Below are 26273 nucleotides of genomic sequence, written 5' to 3' on the forward strand. Positions count from 1 at the left end.
TAAATGAGGACAGAGTGACCGTACAACCTGCCTAAACAATTATTATATTGTTTGGAATCAATTAAGGAATAGTGTTTGTATGTCATTTATTAATTGTGCTAAAATTGAACTATTTACTTTCATTTTTAAATGTACATTTATTTCTTTCATACAAGAATATTGACATTACGAAACTCATTTACAGAAACTGATGCATTTACAGGAGTAGGACAGGGCTTAAAATGTGGTTAACCTGATATGTTATGATTGAAATTTATTTTCATGTGATTGTGAAGAGTTAGATGAAGAAAATATTCTGAACTAGAAAAATGAAAATGCTAAGCCCAGCCCATTGCATTGAGTTGTTGACTTTCCAGCAATTCCAGCAAGAATGTGGTGACAGAAGAACCGGGCTCATTATGAGTGAGCATCTGCTGCCACTGGCTGTAGTTTTAGAGGACAGGAAGGACATAAAAAAAGACACAGTACTTTCAATAAGAAAGAAAAACAAGGAGAGTACAAGAACTTAATAATAGCAATAGATCGGTTCATGGGTCCAATCACAAAACGAGGCACAGCTTAACAGAGAAATACTGGGCCAGAATTACTTTCAATGTGTACGAAAAGCATGGGAGTACATGGAAGCAATAGCTCTGTTAATAGGGTTTTTCAGGAAGGAGATACTTAAGTACAGAAGCATTTGGTTAGTAGCACTTTCTAAAGGAAAGACAAGCAAGAATAGTACAGAAAGTAAATGGCAGCACTAGCTATATACATTAAAGAGTCACTGATAAACAGAAAGGACATGGATCAGCAATAGTTTTTAAAGGGAAAAAAACAAAGAGAGTGCCCATAACGAATGCTAGAAATAGCTCTGTCAGTGGCATCTTCCATAAAAGACAAACATCTAAAAATAGTTGTGCTTTAACAAGGAGACTATAGCAAGTTAAAGCCATCAGCAGCTCTTTACAGAAAACAGACAAATCCAAAAAAGTCAGAAAGAAACAGACTTTTTTGGTCCAAAATGTTTTGAGTATTGGCCTCAACAGGTTACACTAACTCAATCAACGTATTTGATCAATGTTTCATATGTGTTCTCATTATGTAATATAGACCAACACACAAAAACATGATTAAAGGGTTAACAATTGTGCAGATTCACCTATTTCTTTGTCCCAGTTCATTATGGTTCTTGTACAACACTCTTTGGTAGCAGCTTTGGCATGTTTGCACAGCAAAGTCTTCAACACATACCATTAAAAGGGCACAGAACTTCATTAAGCCTGTCGTCATTCAGTCTTTCATTTTCAAATCTTTGGCTGGAAAGAGAAGTATTAAATAGCAAGTTCTGTGGAAAGCCTTGGAGGATCAAGCCAAAGTCACAACAAAACCAGGGTTGAGATCATCACATCCTAAGCTGCAGCTGTGCTCATTAGTCGAGAAAGGATTTGGAAGGTTTTTGGATATGGGGAGCATGTTGCAGGAGGTGGAAACAGAGGCTTGACCGAGTGTTTTCTGACTCACTGCCATCATCCTATGGATGTGTGAGCGGGGGAAGCAAACAATCCGGGAAAGAGTAAATAAGTTGCTGCGACTCTACCTCCAGATGGGACTTATCACAGGACGTGGGTAAGGTAATGCATCCTGAGGCATCCTGGGAACACGTTCACTCTTACTCACTCCCAGATGGCCAGCGCTGTTTTATTCATTAACAGGACAGCACAGAAGAAAAGTTAGTGGTGGAAAAAGCATGGCTGCAATTTGGCTCTGTGATTGCAGATTTTTCTTGGTAATGTCCTTGTAATTACGACTCTGAACGGCACATGGTTCCTCTTTTAAACCTTGCGAAGGAAGTCCGCTGTACTGAATCAGTGCCAGTGTCACACTCCTTAAATCTACAGTAGTCTCTTGACGAGAAGAAGAGTCATACTTATCACCAGAGAAAGGACCTTTTTTAGATCTTAATCTCTGTCATGGACTCATAATATTACTTACACATTCTTTGTGTGGTTATAATTACAGCGCATTCCCGATTCACCCCCCAGAACTCTTAACCTCTTATCAGGTGTAACCCTACACTGGCCTCAACTTTAACCCTCGCAGCCCCTACCCTGCTGCCTCCTTCCAAACAAAAGGTAATTGTGAGCATCTGTGGAACCCCGGCGACTAGTTTGGATTTCCTCCCTGACCTCAACCAAGCAGAAACTCATATGGTGTGCCCGGCAGTACAAGAAGTTGCAAAACGTGGAAAATAACTGTAAAATACGTTCGGGGAGGGATGGATTTGTTGCTTGGTATTTGGAATTGCAGGTAATACGTTTCTTGGATCAGATTATTTTTCTGTGCTTTTCCCTGTTTCCTTTAACTTAGTTTTGTCCAGGTAGAGTATTCATCGAGTCCTGAGACAGAGTTCCCACATGATTGGCTAAATAGTGGCTTCATCCTGGGTGCCATTCATCTCTGTGGGCCCCCCTCCTCCTCTTCTATTGACAGCTCAAAGAAGCCGGTCGGGCCATGACAGTGCTGTGATTGGGGCTCTTTAGGAGGATTTTTTATTTTTATTTGGGAGGGGTTGGTCTCCCCTACAGTTCTCATCATTCAGCAGGCAGGTGGACCACAAAGTCCACTGATTCTTTGTCCAGTTCCTTGGCTGAATACATTCTGTCATTGGGAGAAAATTTGTGATTTAAAAAACAATTTTAAGAATAGCTTTTTGCAATGTTTGTAGAAGTATTTTGTGGCCAGTAACCTGCTTGTACTGATTTAAAACTAATTCCAATTTAATCAGACAAGAAAGTGGCGATAACAGAAGGGGAAGAAGACATGCAAGAACAGTCCTAAGGTCAGGAATGAACTCGGCTTTGTTAACACTAATAGTGTCTGTATTTAGGACCCCTGCTCTATGGCTACGCCATACGCCGCCACAGGTTTTTACTTATATATTAAAACAAAGACAAAATGGTTGCAGAGTTGTAATTTAAAACTGTATTTAACATCTAGTGCAATTAGGGAAATTATCATAGTTAGCAAAGCTACCAATGTTAGCGCACTTAAACAGGAGTCTCTGAAGTTTTTACCCTGGAAAATTTAGATCTTTAGATCCTATCATCTGGGATTTTCGAAAGGTTGCCAACATTTCCATTTCACTATGTTGCATCACAGACACAGGTTAAAAGAGCCTTCCGTCCTACTCCAGCCTTCCTGTTATCTGCTGAAAGTTTTGCTCTCTCTCAGTCTCTTGCATCTTGAATGAACTGCATTTGAAGTGCATTTACTGACTGGAAAAAAAATCAGATTTTTAGATTTGAGACTGGCTGGTATCTGGTCAGGGCGTTTATTGTTGATACAACCTGATTGGTACAAGATTGGATTTTTGATCTGTTTTGAATTTCATGGTGGATCAAGCTTAAAATATTTCAATTCCTTTCACCAGTTGATTTCTCAGTGCAACTCTAGGTCAGAGCCTTTCTAATATTTGTGCTTAAAAAGAGCAAGGGTACGAGATTTAAATGCAAACAAGTTAAGCTCTAAAAGGGATTTTGTTAGCAGAGAAATCCCTAATCAAATACATAGCATGGCTAAAGTGTTTAAGGGAGAAAAGGAGCACATGAATACATTGAAAAAATCTCTTCAAAGAGGGAAAAGAGGGGTGTGAAGGGGGCTAGATAGAGGAAGAGTGAGGGCCCACCGTCTTTTTAGGCAGCCATTTAAATGATCAACAGTAAATGGAGGGGAATGTCATCTGACAGAAATAAAGTTCCCGTTAACAGCGGGGATGGAAAGTAATTTACAGATACGCTGTCCCCGCCATCTTTGTGCCTCCCAGATAAGGTTTCATTTCAGAAACGGATAGGAGACATTTTCACTTACGGGCCCCCATTCTGGGACACCTGTGATAACAGCTTGTGGACCCCTAATTGAAAATGGGTTTCAAAATGGATTTTCACTTTTCTTCCTCCTTCCTCTCCCCCCTCTCATCCATTCCCTCCCTCCCTTCCTCCCTTTCTCTCTCATGACTAACTTCCCCCTCTCTGCTCCCTTAACCCCCTCTTTTTTTCCCCTCTGTGTTCCCTTGTCGCTGGCTGCATTGGAAGGACAGGGAGGTATGGAGAGGGGAGTGAAGGGGTTTCAGGGGGTGCAAATGAAGCAGTGGTAGCAGATCATCCCTCATCCTGTGTCATGGCAATGACAGCCCCATGATCCGTCTTATTAATGAAATCATTGATCACTTGATGGGGCTCATAATCAACTGTTTCTGCACTATGTCCTGCCTCATCTCCTCCTTCCTCCTCCCTCTTCATGCTACCATCTCTGTTTCCACCTTTTAGTTCCTGCTGGCATTCCACACCTAAGAAAAATTAACTAAAATTTTTAAATTCTGCACAATTATTGAAGAAAAACATCTGACTTGCATACGGGAAAAACGTTGGATGTTTTATGAATTTTGCCTGCAACTACTATGTCATCTGTATTTGCACTTTTTATTTTATGGGGGACCAGAGAGCCCCCCCACCCCACCCGTCTTACTCTACTGTGCCTGTTGGGGCTAATGAGAGAGAACTGATGGATGGATAGTAGACCTCATGGAAACCCCAGCTGGCCTTAAGGGTCAAACAGTCCAATGGTGGAGGTGCTATAGGGTCTGACACAAAACCTCACACATGGAAACAGGCTTTTACAGTCAAAAGACATGTTTATGGTGTGCACATAGTACTTTATAGTATTATGTACAGTATTATCTCTAAGAATTGACTCAAGTTTACCCACAATGTGACTGTCTTTGTGAGATACTGTCTATTTGAGATATATACATTGTCCTTCCTAAGTATTTATACATGAATCATAAACTTCTATGTGCTTTATGTCATGTGATAACCAAAACAAAACAGAATAGATCTTAAGTAGTTAAATGAAAGAAAAATAATACATGGTGTTCAGAAATGTCTCATAGTGAAACATGGTGGTGGCAACCTTATGCTGTGGGGATGCTTCTGTTCAGGCAAGAGGCTGCAAACTATTTGAGACTGCAATAGAGGTTCACCTTCCAGCAAGACAATGACCCTAAACATACAACAAGAGTTTCAATGGAATAGTTTAAAATTGCCCAGTTAAAGTCTGAACCTGAATCAAATTTGGAATCTGAGGCAGGCTTTAAAAAATGTGTTTAAAGACACTATCTAGCCAATCTGACTGAATTTGGGCTTTATTTTATTTTTATTTTTTTATAAGACAAGAATGTCCAAAATTTCTGTCTCTGCATATGTAAGCTGGAAAAAAGACACAACTGTAATTGCTGCAAAATGGACTCCTGCAAAGTGGGGTAAATATAAATAAACACCGCACAAAAAATGCCATAAAGATACATTGGGGTCTATGTTTGAAACATGACAAAATGTAAAAACAAAAAAAGTTTTGCAAGGCACTGTGTAGCGACAGCTACCTGTTAGATTAGAGTTTGTAAGATCCCCACATTCACGCACACTTCACTGTGGAGCCATGGCCATTTCATGGACCTCTGCACTGAAGGCAATTTCCTGCAGCAGCAGGGAGACAGACTTTGGCAGAGCCACCTCTCGGGGGCCCGAGGCGCAGGATTAGCTGAGCCTTGCTGCCACGCAGGGCAGAGGGGGAGCCTCAGCTGGCCAGCTCGACTCTAGCCCTGACTACCCTCTCAAGTCTGGCTCCCTTCCGCCTGCCCTGATCCGCCTGCCGCGGCCCCTCTGCTCCTTCACCGCTGGAAGATGCTCATAAGCCACTTGCCTGAAGACTTCTGCCGCCAGAGCTTAGCTGTGGTGGAATTGCACATTTGCTCCCTATTGCTCAGTGCTCAGCCTACTTGTTGTAGGACATGTTTGGCTTCAAAACTAAATGAAACTTTAAAATTACAAACAAAAAATACCATTTTCTTTTCATTTATTCAGTCCTACAGAGACTGGAATCATTGCTACAATGAAAGCAGATTGAGGAAATACATTTGATTGTGTTTTTTGGTTTGCAAGGAAATTCACCTTTTACATGGCTTTTCCTTAAACATATTAGTCAATAATATTATTTGTTGAACAGAAACAGCATGATCGTAAAATGGTATGTTAAATCTGAACCAATAAATATCTTGTATATTAAGTCAGATGTTCAGCTAAGGTAAGTTTGGCTTAAAATGTGTGTTTTCTTAGTGGACTGCATGCTGGAACTTATGTCCAGAGTGTGAACCGCCTCTAGCCCAATGACTGCGGAAGATAGTCACCAGCCTCCATGCAATCCTGCAAGGATTAAGCGGATGGATCAATGTTTTCTTAGCTTGAATTAGCTGTTTCAACATTCTTAGAACATAGCTGAGTTTGTTTCCAGTTTAGCTTGGACTCTGGTAGGGCTACCCCATGTTATCAACCCTGTTTGTAATGTACATGGATGAATCTCGTGGTATAGTTTTAGGGATCAGGTATAGTTGTAGATGATGTGGTTCTGTTGGTGTTGGAGAGTCAGGTACGTTTAGTCTGAAGTCAGAGAAAAGGTGAACTACTCCCTCCAGGTTAGGGGTTGGTCTCTCCCTCAAGTGAGGAGGTTCAGGTATCTTGGTGTTTTGTTTACATGTGATGACAGGAGGGGACAAGAGATGGGACGAGATGGGGTCTTGACTGTAGTAACGCGGATGGTGCTTTGGTCTGTCATGGTGAAGATACAAGCAAGTGAAACGAGCTTCCTCTGTAAAGTGCCCAGATTCCACTTTACAAGGCCAAGATCAATGCTCTGATACTCTGAGAGTGTTGATTCATTGAGGGTAACTTAAGGAAGTGCTAAGAGATATTTTCACTATAATAATGGGTCCTTAGAGGAACTTGAGGTAAAGTTCAAAGACAGACTAAGAACCAAACATGCCTGAGGGTCTAAGGTCACTTGGGTCAGAAGCTACAACCATCTTCTTTGCCACACATCAGCTTGGGGACCATCTACCATCCTGCTCCTCCTGAATCTGCTGTTCAGCTGCATCCTCCTGCCCTCAGAGAGGCTCAGGGGTGACCAGAAGCCTCATAAAACCATAAACCAATAAAGCAGGGAAACAGTAGTTGATTATTCTACCATCCTGTCCATTTGTCGACAGGCATCAGTAGCTTCCCTCTCACCAGGAGGCACAAAGCAAGAGTGTCCTGATCCTGCCTGAAGGATTTATTATGCTGTCTTTTTCTCTGTGTCCTCCGTGTTGTCTTCAGTCGCCCTCAGCTTCTTACTTCTAGTGTGGTTCGTTGCCAAATGGACTCAGAGGTTAGGGCGACAATATATTTCCTGAACTCTATTAATGTTTATTGTCTTAAAGAAGAATATTTAATATCTTTAAATCATGCAACTAATATATATGAACCGAAATAGCTCAACATAAAATAGTTTATCACTTATAATTTGTGATTTTTCGTTGTGTACTTCATCAAAAGTAGGAATAAAATATTTTAGTTAGGCATCAGTTGTTACGATTTACAATGAACCAATCCATATATATTAATGAAAATCGCAGTCGTCTACCTTCAGTAACAACTTCAATCCTGAAGAGTTGTTGTCAGTGTGACCTGTTTGCTCTTAGGTGTGGTGCGCTCTCTGACTGAAAGAGACCCTTTAAAGGTCCAGTATTTATATCAAGTTATGGTCTGGACTTTGAGTCTAGAAGCCATTCCATTGTATATTTTCTGCTGTGTTTAGGAACGTTGTTCATGACCCAGTTTGGGCCAAACTTCGTCTATTGGGCCAAGTTGTATTAACCAAGCAGAAAAGCTATACTTAATTTTTCCCTTGATGTGTAATGGGTTTCCGGAGAACCCAGGCAGAATGCTGTAGTTGGCAAGATTTTATTTAAGACACAAAGAAAGAAATAAAACAAACAAAACCCAAATAGTTGTCATTTAATAGAACTAGTGTTGTTTTTATTGCTGTTTTTATTATAAAAGGTTAATAAATAAATTGGCTAGTAAAACTACAAAAAAGATATAACATAATTGATGGAAGTAAATTCATCTTTACCAAAAAATTGTAAAACACAACAGAATCACAATAAAATGAAAAACAAAAGGTAAATAAAAAAACTGAATTTAGGACAGACTGAGAATAATACATAAAGACCCTTAATAAACTTTACAACACCAGATTCAGAAAGCATGTAGTACCTCATAAAAGGATAATGTAGTAAAATGATTGCTTCCTGAATTTAAAAGGGAAATGCCTAAAACATCTGATCACAATGGTCATTGCAACATCAACGTGAGCAAGATTGCAATTGTGAAGAATTGCTTGAATGCAATAGTTTGTAAGTGGGAAAAGTTAAATGTCTTCATCAGTTAGTTATTTTCTATACCGCTTATTCCATAGTGGGCCGCGGGGAAGCTGGTGCCTATCTCCAGCAGTCTATGGGCGAGAGGCGGGGTACATCCCCTGCAATGGACAGGTTGCCAGTCCATTGCAGGGTAACACACAAACAACCATGGACACACTCAATCACACACATAAGGGCAATTTAGAGAGACCAATTAATTTAACAGGTATATGTGTGGGAGGAAGCCAAGGTAACCGGTGAGAACCCACGCATGCACGGGGAGAACATGCAAACAAAAGACCCCTGGCCGGGAGTCGAACCCAGGACCTTTTTGCTGCAAGGCAACAGTAAAAAAGTTAAATGCATTAAACCTATATATGGCCACTTGCGTGGACCTCCTCTTTAGATGACCAGGAGTCTTAAGGTCAAGGAGATAGAAGGGACAATGTGAAGATGCAAAGAAAATTATTAGAGAGGAAAATGGGGGTTATTGTCTTTTCTAATATGCAGCCCTAATTTAAAATGTACTTTTTTTTTACCTGAAGCAAGCGGTATGTTTTAGGTCAAACCCACCAGATTAAAACAAGACATGCTTTCATATTTGAAGGAGCAAAAGGCCCTACGCTCCTTAATCTTTCTCCTCTGACCTCTACAACCCCCGCGGGCCTTAGCTCTCACCCTGCTCACCACTACCTCTGTTCCCTCTCCCCTTTCCCCTCAAAACTCTCTCCCTCGCAGTGTGAAAGAGGAGCCAGGATCAAAGGCCATAAACCACGGCAGTGATTTCTGGTGATTGATTAGAAGCAGAGGTTGAGAAGGAGCAACTCTCTCCTCTCTCCCACCTCTTCCCACCCTCTGGGGCGGTGCTCGTATTCTCCAAGGGCTTTCGTAAATAGCTTGGGCTTTAAGTAAGAAAAAGTGCTGCCAGGACTTGGCAGACGGAACCCAGAAAACACATCCATGGCCAGTTTTTCGTGCCCTCCTTCTTCGATGGCAGAGCAGTGTCAGTTGATAAGAACCATTTGTTGTCTCGCTCAGATCTGGGGAGGGACAGTGTAATCCCCTCATCCTGGTCTGCGCTCAGAGCTGGAGGAAAAGAACAGAGGACTCTGAGGAGGAATTGATTTTCAGAGGGAGGGCATGTGGAGAATTGAACTCAGATGTTCAGCAAAAAAAAGCTCCACTTGTGGGGAAACAAAAGTCTGCTGCTTACAGCGCAGGGGCTGTACAATTTGAACTTGAGCAAGTTCTTCTAATGTTAATTGCATAGCTGTCTTTCATTATTCTCTCTCTCCTCCTCCTCCTGTCCTGAGGACAACTTAGCCCAAAGGCCTCTTGACAAGCAAGTGGTCCTGTAAAGGCATTTTAATGGGCCGCGGCCACTCAGCGGCGCTGAGATTAGTGCTCATACCAAATCTTTCCACATGCTTGCATTTGCAGAATTACCCCCGCACCTACTCTCTGCATTTGCGAGGCCACCTGATCTCACCTGGAGCTGCGAGTCTAATGATGTTCAGAGTGTGGGGCCTTGCAGCGACAGCTCCGGAGCCGAGGAAATGTGTCTCATGTCAGACTTCGTGCCAGACAGGCTCCAATGAGAAGGAGAGAGGAGGAGGGGTGTGAGTTTTTCATCACAGCTGGAGTAAAGCCAGAACAAGAAACGCAATTCTCCTACGGTTTTGTTTTTCCTCTTTGGTATTTAAAAAATTATTGAGAGCATTTTTAAGCATTGTGGAGGATCTCATTACGCTCCTAAAAGCTTTTTATCCATCCACATGCTCCCAAATATGTACACAAACATTGTAGGCTGCAAAAACTCCATCATGCATGCCTGCAGATGTGTTCATTTGCTACCGCTTTCCACAACTTGCACACTCGTTGCAGCTGCAGGATGGACCAGTGTTATTAACTGTTATGCGACCTCATGACTTCATCTTCAGCGCACTCAGAGGCGGCCCACATTATATGTCTCTGCTCGGCTCAATGGGCTCTTTGTTCTGGCTTGGCTCTGGAGCAGCTCAGTGTGGCGCTGCGTGAGTCCAACAGTCCCACTGCTGCTCAAAGGGGAGGGAGAGGTAAAGACGTAGGGAGGTAGTGGAAGCAGATAGGGAAGGGAATTTAAGGGAGACGGATAAGGGGTGGGGGGGTGAAGGAGATTGAGGAGATTTGGGAAATACATGGAAACTGGGAGAAGGCCTAAGAGAACGAGGGGTGTAAACATGGAGCAGGAGTGAGATAAAATGAATGAGCAGAAAGAAAAGTGGGATGTGATGAGGTAAAATAGGCGTAGGAATGATAGAGATGTAGGAGAAGGCAACAGGTAAATCCCAAAGTAGTACTTATGCCTTTTAGTTTCCTCTGTATTTTTACATCAGACCTGGAAGGCATCACATTAGTTGAGCTCAATATTAGATTGTTGAAGTATTTTTACTTTGGTCAGCGAGGGAGAGGTGGACTCTGCCGGAAAGAGTGACAGGGTCACGAATCAGGGGATCTGATTAATCAGGAAGGACTGGAAAAGGAGGGGAGTGTTGAAACACGAGGTATGACAAGTAAAAGAGAGGGATGAAAAGGTTAACACTTTGAACATACCAGTGATGACTGTATTATTTATTATGAAACTATGGGCTTGTGTGTGATACCGACAACCTTTAAGCAAAAATGCCATGGTTTTAGGGTATTAAAAAATAAAATAAAGGTGTAAAATGTATAACGGGATACAAATACAAAAATATCTAAAAGACGGAATTATTAATACTGCTGGTAAAAATAACAATTACTACTATAATTTTCATTATAATAGTGCTATAGTGGTGTAAAAACGTATTTGCCTTTTGACCTCTGCCAAGGAGGTTATGTTTCCAGGTCAGTTTGTTTGTGTGTTAGCAACTTTACGGAAAAAAGTTACAGACGAATTCTTCATTTACATTTGTTTTTTTTTTTTACCAGAGGTGTGTCTTAGCCCAAGGAAGAATCCATAAAATTTTGGTGGTGATCCGGATCACAAACCTGATCCAGGATCAGGCCTAGAGCAGTCCAAAATATGTGGATTATCATAGATAATTCATAATTTAATATTTATTTTCACATAGGGCCAAGTTGGTTTTGATAGTTAAATCCTGAAATTAACATATAAGTTATTTTTTATTGTTTATTCTTTTATTTTTGATGGGATCTGGAGTTTGTAGCTTAGTTTAAGCATTTGCTTATGTGTAAAACAGGTTCACTCACTCAGTAGCCTGGTTGGCAGTTATGCTAACTCTTTTAGCTTATTATCAAATAAACACCAGTTATTTTATTACTACACAATTAAATAATCTCATTAGTCCAAATTTATTTATTTTTTGCCCTGCACTCTTTAAAGTACTGTTAGAACTCTGACAGATTAGCTACATAATTAGCTGAGTTAGTAGTACAGGTAACCAAAGCCATAGTTGTGCTAATTCTTTTAGCCTGTAAGACAGTTTGGTTTTCGGCATTAGTTTAAAGGTACTAATTCCTTGTATACAGCTGGCTGGAGGCTTGTAGTAACAAGTGGAGGAGGGGGAGCGCTACCTAGTACTACACATCACATCAGAGAAAACCCTGTCAATGTCTCTGACATGTCACTACAATGGGTTTAAACTTCAAAAGGGGGTTGATGATTCATTTTATTGGTTTTAAAAGCTTTAAAAATCTGGTCAACTTTGAAACTAGAGACTGGTCCAGGTATTTACCAGACAGTATGTAAGTATATTTTTATGTAGGCATGAGCTGCTATGAGACTCTGGTGGTATGATAGCCTTTAATGTAAAAAAAAAGCTTAAAATTAAAATAAAAGTATTATAAAAAGTCGTAATAGCCATTATTTTCTTATTTTTGTTGCAAAATAAGTGTTTGGTAATCGTTACACTGACTGTAGAATAATTATTAAGGAATATTTGTTCAAATTAGTACTTTCATAAAAATGCTAAGGGCCTAACGTGAAAAGGTACACCTTGAGAACAGAAAACTGGCTGTAAATAAAAGAGTTGTAAAGAAAGGGTTTACTAAAAGTGCAGTAGTACGATAATTGTGTGGGTTTTAAAAAAAACAACAAAAAAACTAGTCATGGAAGTTCACTGTTACATTAACGCAACACCTGCTAGGAGTTATTTGCAAATAAACTAAGTTGTAATCTCATTGTCTTCTGACAGCAACACTGAGTGCTAATAACTTTAATAAATTTTTTAAAATTAAAAATAGATTAATTATAAGGCTGCATCTTTCTTATAATCAATCACATCATCAGAACACACCTGGATCAAAGAGAGAAGATTAATTTCTTTGCGCTGTTTCGCTTCAAATGCTGAGAACTTCCCCTGGAGTTTTTACAGTGCAGTGGTGTGGGAAACAGGATTTTAAGATCAGTGATTAGATGTTTTATGCCCCGGTGCTCCCTTGAATCATGCATGACTTTACAAACAATTTAAGGCTTCTACTCATCTTCTGTAATGATGATTCAAGAGAAAGAATGTTATATGAGTTTAAAGCTTTTTCCACACCCATGGAAAATAACTGCTGAGATTTTGCCTGAAATGATAACTATCTCTGTAAAAAGTTATTATTAGATTTAACTTATTTATTAAACATTTGTTCTAGCTATTAGTTCAGTAAACTGCCCAGAGACACAACTCTTTCACCCAAGCGCTTTCACAACTTTTTATGGAGGTGTTTCTTTAACACTTGTCCTATTCTTTACTTATATTCAGCCTGTAGCCTCTTCTGAGCAGATCGACGTTAAATCAGAGATTTCCCTGTCGGCTGCAAACACAGTAATAAAGTCCTCCTTGTTTGTCATGCATTTGAAGGGGGGTGACATGGACTAAATCCTATTTAGAAAGCAAACTCCTTTGATGTCACACTTCCTGCAGGGGTCATGTCTAAATTGTTTTAGCTTAAGCGACCGGTAGTCTAATAAAACGTTCATTGTGAGGTTTACTAGGAGTTTTGGGGACCCGGTGTTATTTTAAACAATTAATATGTCAGGCTCTAGGGCTAAAACATTGATTTTGAATACCGCCAGAGGCTTTCTTTAACTCTAGGTAACCTAATATATGGCCTGAACAACCCCTTACTGTGGGAAGAGAATGAAGGAGTCAGTTGGATTCTGTTATTTTTATGGCATTTGGCTTGTAGTTTGGAATTCCAATTGTCATGCTCTCTGGTAAAAAAGGCCTTATGTCCGAATGTGACGGGTTAGAAACTGTAAGTGTTACCAGCTGCAGGATCAAAGCTCCGGGCATGCTGTTCGTTTAACCCAGATCCGTCACACTCATGTGCAGCCCTCGATTCAACCTGTAATGTAGACATTCAGCAGAAGACAATAACTGAGACCAAAGTAGGTTTATAGGTGTGAGGTGACTCCAAAACTCTCTACCTGTGATAGGTCAAAGATCACTGGGTGTGCTTAAATACAGTTCCCTGCAAAGGTGTTCATGCCCTTTGAAATAGTTCACATTTTGTCTTTTTTTTTTCACTTTAATTTTTATTTAAGTTTCAGTGGTCATGTAAAAATAAATCAGACGTTTTACAGAGTAGTATGCTTTACAAAGGCCTCTTGCACGGTATCCATGAAGAGAACTGAATATATACTAAAACAGGAAACAAACATCTTGGTTGCAAGTGTCTAGAATCTATAAGGGTTCTTTAATAGTGGTGTTAGAGTTCCTTAAGTCTTCTATGGTGTTATATAGTGTCCATTTTTCCCATTTATTCATAAAGATGTCTTCTTGTAGTCTGAGAATGAAGGTCATTCGCACCATCACATAGATTTTCTTAACAATATTCAGCCATTGTTGTATCGATGGAACAGAGATCTGGTACCAGTTCCTTGTTATGACTTTTTTGCAAGCAATTAATAAAATCTTCACATCTTCCTTCAAAACATATTTTCCCATACTTCCAAGACACATTGTTTTAAAATCTTTAGGTATTGGGTATCCACAAATTCTTTCAATTGTATTATTCACATTTCTCCAAAACGGGTCTAATCTTTGACACTCCCAGAATACATGTGTATGGTTTGCTTCTATGGTTCTACACATTCTCCAACACGGGAGATGAGATCTGGCGTGTTTACTCCTTATCTTGGGTGTAATAAAAATTTCGTAAGATTCTTCCACCCAAACTTTCACCAGAGTCTGGAGTTTGTTGTCGTGTTCTGATTTATACATATATCCCGCCACTCGTGGGATAGTATTTCCAAGTTTTTTTCTTTTTCCCAGTTAATTTTTAGATATATTGTTGATGCTAGTGAATTTTCTCTAAATATTTTATATAGTGAGGTTATTTCCTTGAATGTTATCCCTTTGTAAGTTTTATTCACACATCTAAGTAAACCATCTAATGTTTGTGGGCTATGTATTTCTCTCAGGAAATAATCTCTGACTTGCAGATATCGTAAAAAGTCAGTCTTCTCCAGTTGATATTTGAAGCTCATCATCGTACCCTCTTTAATTATAGTACAGATAGTAGTTATTCCTCTGTCTTTCCAGGTTTTAAATCCTTGATCAATGTTGCCTGGTATAAAATCATTATCATATGTGACCCAACGTAATATCCCAAGTTCCTTTCCTAGTCTGTGATGTTTTGTCTTTTCAAAACAAATATCCAGGGTATAAGAGGTTATTGGATCTAATTGGTGCTGTTGTGTCTTTCTAAGTTTATCATCCCCAAGAAATTTTTGGAGTGGGATACCATCCATTGCCCTTTCAATACCTTTCCACTTGGCCCAGTAGCTTTGGTCACACCATTTAATCACAGGTCGTAGTTGTGCCGCGCAAATGAGGGAGTGCCACCCCACCCTGTTCCCTGGATAACTGCAATGTTGAGTATTTTATTCTTGGCCTTTTGCTATTCCAGATAAATCTAGAGATAATCTTATCCCAGTATTTAAATCTCTCTAGTGGGATCTTAACTGGAAGAGCCTGGAAAAAATATATTAAAGAAGGAGGATGTTCATTTTTATAACTGAAATTCTTGAATTTAGATCTAATTTAAGGGCAGTCCATCTACTTAAATCCTGTTGAATATGAAAATTAATTATAGAGATTAGTTTTTTCGTTATTGTTACCCCAAGATATTTTATGGATTTTAGCCCCCAATTTATTGTTAAGTTAGTTCTAATCTCTTCAGATGGAGTGCCATTTTGTCATTTTTTAAAAACAGTTTATTTTGTTTTATTTGGATTTATGCAATTGTTTATCACAATTGTGAAATGAAAGGAAAATGATACATGGCTTAAAATTGTTTTTACAAATAAAAATCTGAAGAGTGTGGCTTGCATATGTATTCAGCCCCTTTTACTCTGATGCCCCTAAATAACATTAGTTGCAACCACTTGCCTTCAGAAGTCCACCTGTATGTAATTGTCAGACTACAGTTCAATCTGCCATCCAACAATGACAACAGAAAACCTAGCAAGAAATGGCCATCCACATAAATTGCTACACTGGGCAAGGAGAGCGTCAATCAGAGAAGCAGCCAAAAGGCCTAGGGTAACTCTAGAGGAGCTGGAAAGAACAACAGCTCAGGTGGGAAAGTTGGTCAACATGACAGCTATTAGTCACAGACTGAAGAAAGCTGGCATTTATAGAAGAGTGGCGAGAAGAAAAGCCCTTCTTGAAAGAAATACATTAGAAAGCCCATTCGCACTTTGCTGAAAGCCATTTAGGGGACATAGCAAAACTTTGGAAGGAGGTGCTCTGGTCAGATGAGAAATTACATTTTTTGGCCAACATGCAAAGTGCTATGTGTTGTGGCAGCATTATGGGGATGCTTTTCTTCATGAGGGTCAGGGAAGCTGGTTAGAGTTGATGTGGAGATGGATGCAGCAATACTGGGGTAAAACTTGTCACAGGCTACAAAAGACTTGAAACTTGGGTGAAAGCTAGCCTAATGATAATGACCCGAAGCATACAGCCATGGTTTAAGTCAAAGTATATTTATGTTATTTGTCCTATATTCATGCTCACAGATATACTCTCCATACAATCTGACTTAGCCTGTCCTATTTTGCAAAGAAGTAAGGTCTCTAGATGTACAACACTGATAAAGACATACCCCAAAAGGAAATGGTGGTTATAAAAGGTACTGACTTCATTTGGAGTTATACAAATGAACACCACACTTTTCAAGTATGCCCTATGCTGCTTTGGTCTATCATATAAATTCCCAAAGTAATACAATGAACATTGCGATTGTAGTGTCAAACTCTGGAAAGGTTCAAGTGTCAAGCTATGTACTGTTTTGCAAGGCACTGTATGTTTGGCTGATGGCTTCTGTTGGAAACGAGTATGGATTTACACTAAATAACCTTCTTGCGACACATGTAACAGAAGTTTAGCCAAGATCTTTCTCTCTACTAGCTACAATCAGATAACATCTTGGAAGAAAGAAAAGCTGTTTTTAGAGTGGAACACTATTTTAAAACTTAGCCTAAATGACTCCTAAATCACTCCCTCACTTAATTTTCACCACAGTTTATAGAGCTTCACTAACAGGTGTGAGAAGCAATCAGCAGCAACAGAACAGGCAATAAGTTGCTCAGACAGATCTGAATATCCACAGGCTTAATCACTGTGGAAGGCTGAGAGAGAGTCCACTTCGGACTTACCAGTCATTGATAAAGTGCTTAGCAGCAGGAAAATTAATGAATCCGGCCTGACTGGTTGGGGGGTGGTGGGAGTTTGGAGTTGATGGGGAGGGAAAAGGAGGAGGAGGGGGAGGTGGTGCATGGGAGGGTAATCCTGTTCCAGCTAAATGGCTGATCCCTCTCATTCCTCAGATATCAAATGTCAAAAGTTAAATTAGCCTGCTAGCCTCAGATACGAGTTAACATGCTTTTAAACGGGGCGAGGGGCGGTGATTCCTGCCCCCTCTGGGATAGTGGGCAGGTGCCTTTGAAGTGTCTAATTATCCAGCTCCCACTAAGTGCGGGCAAACCATCCTAATGGGGGAATTTGTGTCTCAGTTTATTGCCATAGCATTAGTGTATAATTCGGAATGAAAACACAAGTTAATGATCCTGTTCTTACAGAAGATTCAGATTGATTCAGAACTTTTCAAAGGTTATATCCCTCCACACTGACAGAACGGAAGTCCAAAATGTTTTGCATCACATTTGCTGTGACTGAAATTTGAATATTTTTTCTAGACCTAACTGTTGGCTCTAGTTCACTTTGCCTTGGCTGGATATCCTTTTCTCTTGGCGAGGCCTTCCTAATCTGAGTGCCACAGACTTGGTCTGAATTGCTTTGGTTTCAGAAGCGGGATTCCAGTGCTGAGGTCCAGCAGAAAGCTGGCCCGCTCTAGTCTCATCGGTGCACTGCCCGGAATGACCTTAAAGAGACCCACTATGCCACTCGAATATCTTGCAAGCAATCAGTTTACATTGTTACAGTGGACAATATAGGTGAACGACTTATGACAGCTGGCTTGTGACCTTCTGCAGAACTGCTAATGCAGTCAATCAGAGCTCTAAATGGCATCTTCTTCCTTGAAGCTTTGATCAAATACATCTCTTTGTCAAAGAACGCAGGCCAAGATGCCCTTTGAGTTGCAAAACCTTGAAAGCTGTAACTATAACTGGTCAAAAAAGAAAGAAAGGCATATTTTCAAGTCGAGGCTTTTAGCCCTCTCACTGCAATGCTCATTGCTCCCTCACAATGTGGCCCTGATGAAATGGTCATGGGGTTTCGGGCTGCTCTATGGTGGGCCTGTGTCCCTAATGGGTGAATGAAGGGCAATGAGGGGGCAGGCGGGGGCTTTGGATAGACACAACCCCGCTGTGAGGCTGATTTGAGGTGAGTGAATGCAAAGGAGTCAAGCAGACTTTGATTTAGCTCCTCCCCCGCCCCAGGGGCTCGAGGCTGGTGCTGCGAGATGCTGTGCTCTGGGTGCATCCCTGAAGACCCCCGGCAGCAGAAAGAACAGGCGGGGATAGTGGGTTGTGGAGGAAGGGGTTGGGGACTTGGGCTACTGAGAGCCAAATTGAGATGTGGGAGTCGTCAAATTTGCCTGGATGAATATTGAGGAGGGCATTTGTGAATACTGTGCGGGAAATCAGCAGCTGCCAAAAGACTGCTAACCAGGAGAGAGACCTTACTTATGTCTTTCTACAATTTTGGCAAACATCACTCATACATTGATTGGTAAAAGCCTGAGTCCAACATTAGTGCAAAGTTAGTGTTCTCCAAAGATGTAGCTATAGCAGAGAGTTTTACGGATTAATAACTACTCTGTCCTTGAATATCATTACAGTGATCTCTGTCTGGGTTAAGTTTGGGTTGGTTTCTCAAGAGGTTGCTTGGAAGTCCCCGTTTTTAGGGAGATACAAGAAGTACCCTCAAAACTCTGTAACCTCCAAATAATGCATACCTGAACTCTGTTGTAAAAACGGCAGCAACCTTCTTGTAATACTGAGCTAATCGGCCGAGTAGTTGATCAGGAAAAATACCTCACACAATTGCACTAATCCCCCCTCTTGCCAGTTGTTGTTGGTTTGGTACAGTGCCTCTTATATCAGCCCGCACTAATCGTGAATGATTCCGTCTGTCTTCAGCGGCCCTGCCAGAGCTGGTGAATCAGGTACGTAAAGCCTAAGCTGCTTGGAGAGGTGCTCTTATTAAACTCTAGCCAGCTGCTGGAATTTTTCTTCCCCCTCTTATTGTTGATTGGGGGAGTCTTGAGTCTTTCCCTGGAGTTGATTTGCAAGAGAAAGGAAGAAAAAGGAGCAAGAGATTATTGGACAGGAAGAGAAGAGCTTTGAATAAGTGTTTTGTGATTTCACCGCATATCCTCCACCTTTTTCTCTGTGTGCTCTCTTAGCCAAAACATGTTTGTGCCATGGTACTTCTAAAAGTTAGAAGGTTGAACTCTGATTATGTCTGACTTTGTCCCAGAGAAAGGCTTTTGGGGAGATTGTAGCATGCAATGGCCCCTTGTATACCTCTGAAAAATGTAATTCCTACACTGGAAGGCTAGACTTGAACGTTAAGAACAGTTTGTCATCTGGAGGATGAGGAGAAGCAATCCTTCTTCTTAACCTATGCCTCTAGAAGATTCCTTCAAAACAAGGAAGGGGGTTTTGTTTCACTTCTGATCTCTCTAAATTGGCTGGTCACTCTTTAACTTTAGCTCCTCTTATCCTGGAGCCCAACTCTTTGAGGCATTGGCCCCACTCCAGATCTCATTATCTCTTTCAAAATTTCATTTTGTCATTGCACCCACGGACTCTTCCATACTGTCCCCTATTAAAGGCAATGCACTGAGTTTTCTCGAAAGGTATTTGAAACAGAATCTTGCAATAGAGACTGTAGATGAGGGGGGAAAAGGGGAGAGACCTCGGTTTTAGGGTTTAATGAGTGGCCTGCTGGGAGTGAAAGAATGATAGAAACCAAGTGAGTGAGAGCAACAGAGAGTGCATTTGTGGAGGGTTAGAGGGAGAGGAGAAAGAGTCGTAAGGGAGAAAGAATGCAGGAATGAAGTACCAGGTACCATTATAGTGGCAAAGAAAGCTGCTGAAATACTAGAGCTGGGGCGTGTGCTCTGATCAGGACGGCAGTGAGCACAATTACCTTCTTTTCAAATCCTTCAGTGACACTGCGGGAGGAAGGAGGACTTTGAAAGTTGAAAGGCAAGAGCTCGCTTTCAACCTCAAACGCGAGCAGGAAAGGGCTCTGAAATTTGTTCAGTGCTCCCCATCCACCATTAGCTTGTTTCTTCCTCTCGCCTCCAGGCATTTAAGCGCTTTTTGAAAAGATGTTAAGAAATTCAATCACCATAGAGAGAGAGCGGGATCGTTATTTTTTTTACTGTTTTTTTTTTTTTTTTAAAGGCATGCTTTCCTCTGGTCCACAGAGGACCGGCCTGCTGCTTTTGTGTTATGTGCTGAATAGACCTGCAAACTGGTAGAGGACTGGATGCGGCAACCATGGGAAAATGAGGAAATAAAAGAAGAATCTAAAGTGAAGGAGGGGAAAAGGGAAGGACCTGTTGGGCAGATGGTCAAAGTTGAAAAAGGTTGCAAGCTTGAACTTTATAAAAGTTGCACCCGTTTGTGTCTTCATCAGCTTAGTTTTTAAATAGATATGAGCCAGTCACAGGTATGAGTCTGATTTCTGATCTCTGGTTTTTGTAATGCTTTTAATCGCTGATTTCGATTTTAGCCAGCTTTAATATCTCTTTAAGAAATATTTAACAGTGTTCATTATAGCCGTCATTCCATGAGCGGCCATTAATTACTCATTTTGTCAGCAGAGGTGATGTCACACTGTGTGTGAGGGAACAGGAGCTGACAGTTTAAACCATTTTTAGCATTATTTAGTCCTCCGTACACACACTCCGTGCACAGTAAGTGCACTTGGCATTACAAACTGTTAACATCAGTTTTCTCAACAACAGAGGTTAGCAAATGGCAGACTGCAGTCTAGAATCAGACACAAATTAGGTCCTGTCTTGACTCAGATTGATTGGGATTGCATCTGTTTTATTTGCACATTTTTAATTGGATTTGTGGAAATACATTTTAATTTGTGCAGCATTTCTAGACATGTGGTACTCATGGTCAAACAGCAGAAGCCTGCACCTTTCTGTCGGCTCTGGGTCAATACAACCTTTTGTCAGGTCGTACCTATGTTTAATATATTCCATAGCGAAAGTTAAAAGCTCAAAAGTTTGAAACACAGCAACTTTGTCTGAATGTGTCCAGCCTTCTTGGTATCTACTGATGTTGTGAAGCTCTCTGTTGTAGCATTCTGAATGAACAGCCAACATGCCTCACCAGATTAGACATTTTCTTTTTAAAAAGTTTCTTGCTACTTTTGTTCTTCATCTTCATTTTTAAACATCACACTGACAGTGAAAACTTTGAGTTTTCCTCCCTCGATAGTAACAACCTTTATATTGTAGGCTGTAGTATTTTGAAAGGTGTGGTGCGTTCAGTGGTTGAACAAAGGTTGGATTTTTGTTGGTGCATCTTCATTTTTCACAAATTCTCAACATGTTATACTGGTACAAAAGGTTTCCTCCAGCAAACAGAAGCAGCACACCAGAGAAATCCCTGCACGAGAACAGGTCTGTTGTACCAAGACGTCAAGGAGTTAATTGCCCCTTGTGCTGTGTGTGAGTGTTTGTTTAACCATTTAAGGTCCTATGAACTGCTGTAATGAAGCCCCTGAAGGTTGTATATGGTAGAATGATGAACCCTCCTCCTCCGTGGGGGTGGACTGTGACAGTGCTGGGATTGAACTGTTTGCCGCTTGACCTCACTTGTTATGTTTGAAAAGCAGTGGGGGTCACTACTGAAAAACAAGAAAGTTGCAAGTAACCAGGAAAAATTTAAATAGCAAATTGTAAAGCCTTCCTGTGAACTAAGCAGTTAAACTGTAACTCCTGTAGTTTTCTGGTAGTTTAGGGCACAACATCTAAACATCCTATGAAACATCAAATATCAGTTTAAAATAAATACAAAAACAAGCTAATAAATATGTAGCCAGTGTACTTTCTCAGTTGTAATTGTATATTTTCTACATGTAGAGCTGAGAGTACACAGCAGGAGCTGCACACAGCTACATGCACGCTCTCGCATCTCCTTCGCAGTTTACAGTCGACTTCCTCAATCCATGTCGGGAGATGAACCCAATTCCAAAATCCCTTTATGTTAATATTGCGCTTTGCTAGTGCAGACCTATTAATCCAGCTTTAACCGTATAACTTGCATTATTCCCCTTAATAAGATCACTGGCTGTGCAGTATAGGATTAAATACTTATATCATAACTGACACTGTCATTTCCCGCGGATGAGAGTGACTTGCCTCTCTCCGGCTGTCAGTTCCGCATTAGGAATCCTTGAATCCGCTGCCAGGGCTGCGCCAGGGCACGGCTGGCCCCGGACGCAGGTAATGGATGTGGGAGAGTGAGGGGAATAAAAAGCAGGACCCCTCGAGCTGCTCCTCCTGCTCTCTCATTGCCTCTTTCAATCTCATTCTCTAGTCTTTTCTGATTGCTTCTCTTTTTTTTCCTGTGAAGTGGTAACCCTCTGCAGCGCTTAAGGTGGCGCTCTTTAATCTGGCCCTCTGCCCTGTTTCTAATTGGCAGTTGGATTGCTGTTGGGTTGCAGTGGATTGGGGGGTCGGGGGGCTGCTAATACTACAGAACCTCTGGCGCCAGTGGAGGGGCGGTTTGCCAGGTTCTCAGTGAGGGACATTCATGTTGGAAGAAGAAAGCCGAGGTTCACCGATGACCAGCATCCTTAATGAAGAACTAATTTCAACTTAAAACAAGGGCTAAACATGTGGCGTATTTACCAAAAGTTAAAGCTAATGAATTTGGTTTAGGGGAAAAAATAAAGTATAAAGTTTTCACTAAATGACCTTTACTGTTTGTTCATGTTATTGTTCTTGCAGAACCTGCTTTTTAAACACCCATCTGTATTTTAAGGCAGGTTATTTATTTATTTTTTCAACAAAGTTAAAGTTAATCATAAAAATCCTCAATTGTCTCCTATAGTTTAACGTATTATATATTATTTTTTGAGGATTTTAGAAAATGCATGTGGAATTTACAAGTTTTGGCCAAATGACAAAATATAGCAATAAAAAAGAGGCCATTTACAAAAATCTTAATACTGTTAAAAACACATTTAATACAACAGGATATTTCTGCCGAGAAGCAAGGAATAACACATATCATATACAGTAAGTCCTTAATTCAAGATAAATTAAATAACTTTGCATTCCTGAAGTCCAAGAACTTGACAAAACAGAAAGTTTGTGGTAAAAAGCAGAAAAAAGTACCCTTATCCTGAGAGGTTAGTACAATTTGGTTTTCTTTTGTTGTTTTTCTTTGTTTTCTTGGTTTTCATCTGTTGTCATGTTGCAGCCAAATTTAGAGTATCTTGGTAGCAACTGCATTGAAGCAACTGTTTGTGGTGAATAATGAGTATTTAAAAAATTGGTATTAAAGTTAACCTGCTTTAAAAACAGGCTCCTTGTAAATTTATATTCTTTAAATTGAAATAATAAAGAGTCCCAGACATGTCTTGCCACTTGTAGAGAAAGTATCAATCTACAGAAGGGACCCAATGCTAATACCAGGAGGTTAGCCGACCTTCGTGCACATCAGTTCAGAGGCCATGCCAAGGGTCAAATACCACGTCTTTTCAGTGGAGTTTGGGCCTTGAGCTCTGCTTCACCTTTATCCCGATTACACGGCATGCTGAAGATCTTTCAAAGACTTCATGTCTCTCTTTTTTCTCTCCTTAGACAATAAAACATTTTGTTGAGAACTGAGGGTGAGAGGGCTGCTGTTACAGCTTAAAATGCCCACCTCCTTATTTAGAGTGTGCTTCTAAAAACAGCAAATTTACCCTTTCGGTAGGCACATTTCCAAATGTAAAACTGAAAAGTTTGGATGTGCCCAGCTCTCAGATTTGACTGGTTAACCTTGACAGATGTGAAAATAACCTTCTGTTTCTGACTTTACTTGCTTTAGTCCTCTGTCTGAACGTTTTCATAGAAAATCTCTGTCTTTAACATCTGAATTTCTCCCTCTCCCCTTCTGTTTTTTTATCCTGGCAGAAGACGAGAGTTCGGGCACACCGTACCACCGCGAGAGGCGCAATGCCATCAGCTCCCAGGCCCAGACGCCAGGCACCCTCGACAGAACTGTGAACGAGGAACCCTCCACCTCCACTGAAGAACGCCCGTCCCTTCTCAAGAAGGAGCTGCATGGCTCCCTTCCCCATCTCTCTGACCATGCCCTGCCCTACAGGGGCACACTGTTTGCCATGGACCCCCGTAATGGCTACCTAGACTCGCACTACCGTAAGTCCACAGGCCCACAAAAGTTGAGAACTTAAGAAACTTCACAGCTCAAGGGCGCATTTGTCGTGCTCTAAATGCTGAGGGTAGCTTTGCCTCCTTACTGTAGGTGAAAGGCACGACTGTTAGATACTTGATTAAGTCTGACAGATTAGCCCTTCTCTTAGACTTGCACAGACCCACACTTGCGAACACGTGCACGCTCACTTGTCTTGTTTGGTGCCTGGGAAGTTAGTATGGGGAACGGGCTGGCGTAGCTTCTTAATTCCCTCATTAGGGGCCTGTCTGAACACAGTACTCCACTTTCTCTCATCAACGCACACTTCAAAGCCCCAAAGCAGTGCCGAGTCAAACTTCAGCACCCCCACTACTCTGCCTCTTCCTCTTTCTCTGGGACTCTCTGAGAGGCTATGTGAGAGAAGGGGAAGGAGACGAAGCCCTGGAGTAGGAAGGTGAGAGCTGTGGTTCAATTGAGATGGTTCAGATAATTTGAAGCAAAGGTGAGATAAACAGTTGTAGTTAGTTAAAAGCAAAGCTGTGTGTACACACTGGAAAAGAAAGCAGGGGGGAGAGATGCTTTAAGGGGATGATTAGGAGGTTAATTTGGCAGCCACTGTAGCCTTAAGACAAAGATTTGATGTGATTGCTTGTTTAGTTTGGTTATTTTGTCCTCGGATTGGGCCAGACAGAGTTGAACAGGAAAATTTTAAAGCACTGGCAGTAATGAAAACTCTACCGAACCCCAGCCTGGTACTGTAACTATTTATTTAGCCACTTCATTAGCTTGTTCTCCCTTAAGGTTGGGTGCTGGAGAGTAGAGCCACCAAGGTGCCTCTTTAAGGGAAAGGTTACTTAAAACCAGGCGATGGTGCTTTGGACAGGAGCCTCGAGGGCAGAACATTACTGCACATTACATCCTGACCTAACTCAGCAACACTGCCACTTCTCATTTTATGAACGTGTGTGGGTATGTGTGAAGGAGCTCTGGTGGTTCCAGACTGCTGCAGGCGCAGGGAGGGAGATGGAGGGGGTAGGTGGAGGTCACTCCAAAGCTTGGGGTCATGCGGAAAAGTCACAGCCTGAAATGGAGAGTTCAAAAGCAGCATGAAAAGTCAAAAGGGCCGTGGAACTTCAAGAGAATTTCTTTGTGACTGAATTTGAGGGGCTTGATGAAGCAGGACAGAGCATCAAGTTGCCTTCTAATAAGCTTTTGGTGTTCTGCACATAGATATTCTTCTTCTAAAGCAAAAATGTGAGGTGTTTTACCAGTTTTATCTATTTAAATTCAAGAAAATGCCCACTTTTCTTCATATCTACTTTTCATTTAACAGTTTGAAAGTTTTGAGATACCTCAATTGCCAGCTTTATCTTGATTCAAGTCATGTACCCTTTTCAAAGCCTGCTGGTTTTCAGCATGCTGTGTAGCTACCATGGAGACCATTTTATAGTGATTGCAGTTGCAGTGCTGTGTCAGGGCCTAATCTTTAACTCATTCTTATTAATTCTAAATAAAAAACCATGATCTTGAGTCACTTTACAAGACAAACAAGTTAAATTCAAATCCAGTTTGGTCTTTATTCATTTTAAATCAGTTTGTTTAATTCCAGTACAATCCAATTATATAGTGAGATTTAAATCTAAATACCTAATTGAGCTGACCATTTATTGCCACTTGGTAAAAAGCTATCTACCTAAGGAAGCTGAGTTGATTTCACTGAGGTCGTTGACTTTGCAGCAATCCCTCATTCTAAAGCAAGCATATGTGGAAAGGAAGCAATCCATCCAACAGAACCAGGTGTGTGAGTGGCCATCTACAATGACCGTCTGGCGAAAAGCTGGCGAAGAACATACATGGAAGAACTGAGGAAGTCGTACTTTCTATGGGAAATACAAAGAAATTAACAAAGAAGCCGCAGAGTTAATGACAGCAATAGCTCCGCCACTGGCTCCATTGAGAAAAAAGACTCAGCTAAACATGATCACTCAACTAGGAGTACCTTTTATGGGTAAAAAGCGTTAGAGTAACAGAGGAAACGGAATGAATAGTGAGCACTATCTCCATCACTCCCTTCAATGAGGGAGAAACACTGTACCATGAATACTTTTAATAGCTAAAAAACAAAAAAAGTAGTAGCATTAATTATAAATCATAGAT

The 26273-nt window shown here is 40.9% G+C and overlaps 1 protein-coding gene across 1 annotated transcript in view; it reads left to right on the forward strand.

Annotated features, from left to right (window-relative positions):
* gli3 (GLI family zinc finger 3) overlaps positions 1 to 26273 on the forward strand; it is a 133966-nt gene that overhangs the window by 26124 nt on the left and 81569 nt on the right. The window contains exon 3 of the mRNA XM_047349586.1: positions 23876 to 24121. Within this exon, the coding sequence (XP_047205542.1) occupies positions 23876 to 24121 (246 nt within the window). The remainder of the gene's footprint in view (positions 1 to 23875; positions 24122 to 26273) is intronic.

Source organism: Girardinichthys multiradiatus, chromosome 21, assembly GCF_021462225.1.
Source record: "Girardinichthys multiradiatus isolate DD_20200921_A chromosome 21, DD_fGirMul_XY1, whole genome shotgun sequence".
In the NCBI taxonomy this organism is placed as follows: Eukaryota; Metazoa; Chordata; class Actinopteri; order Cyprinodontiformes; family Goodeidae; genus Girardinichthys; species Girardinichthys multiradiatus.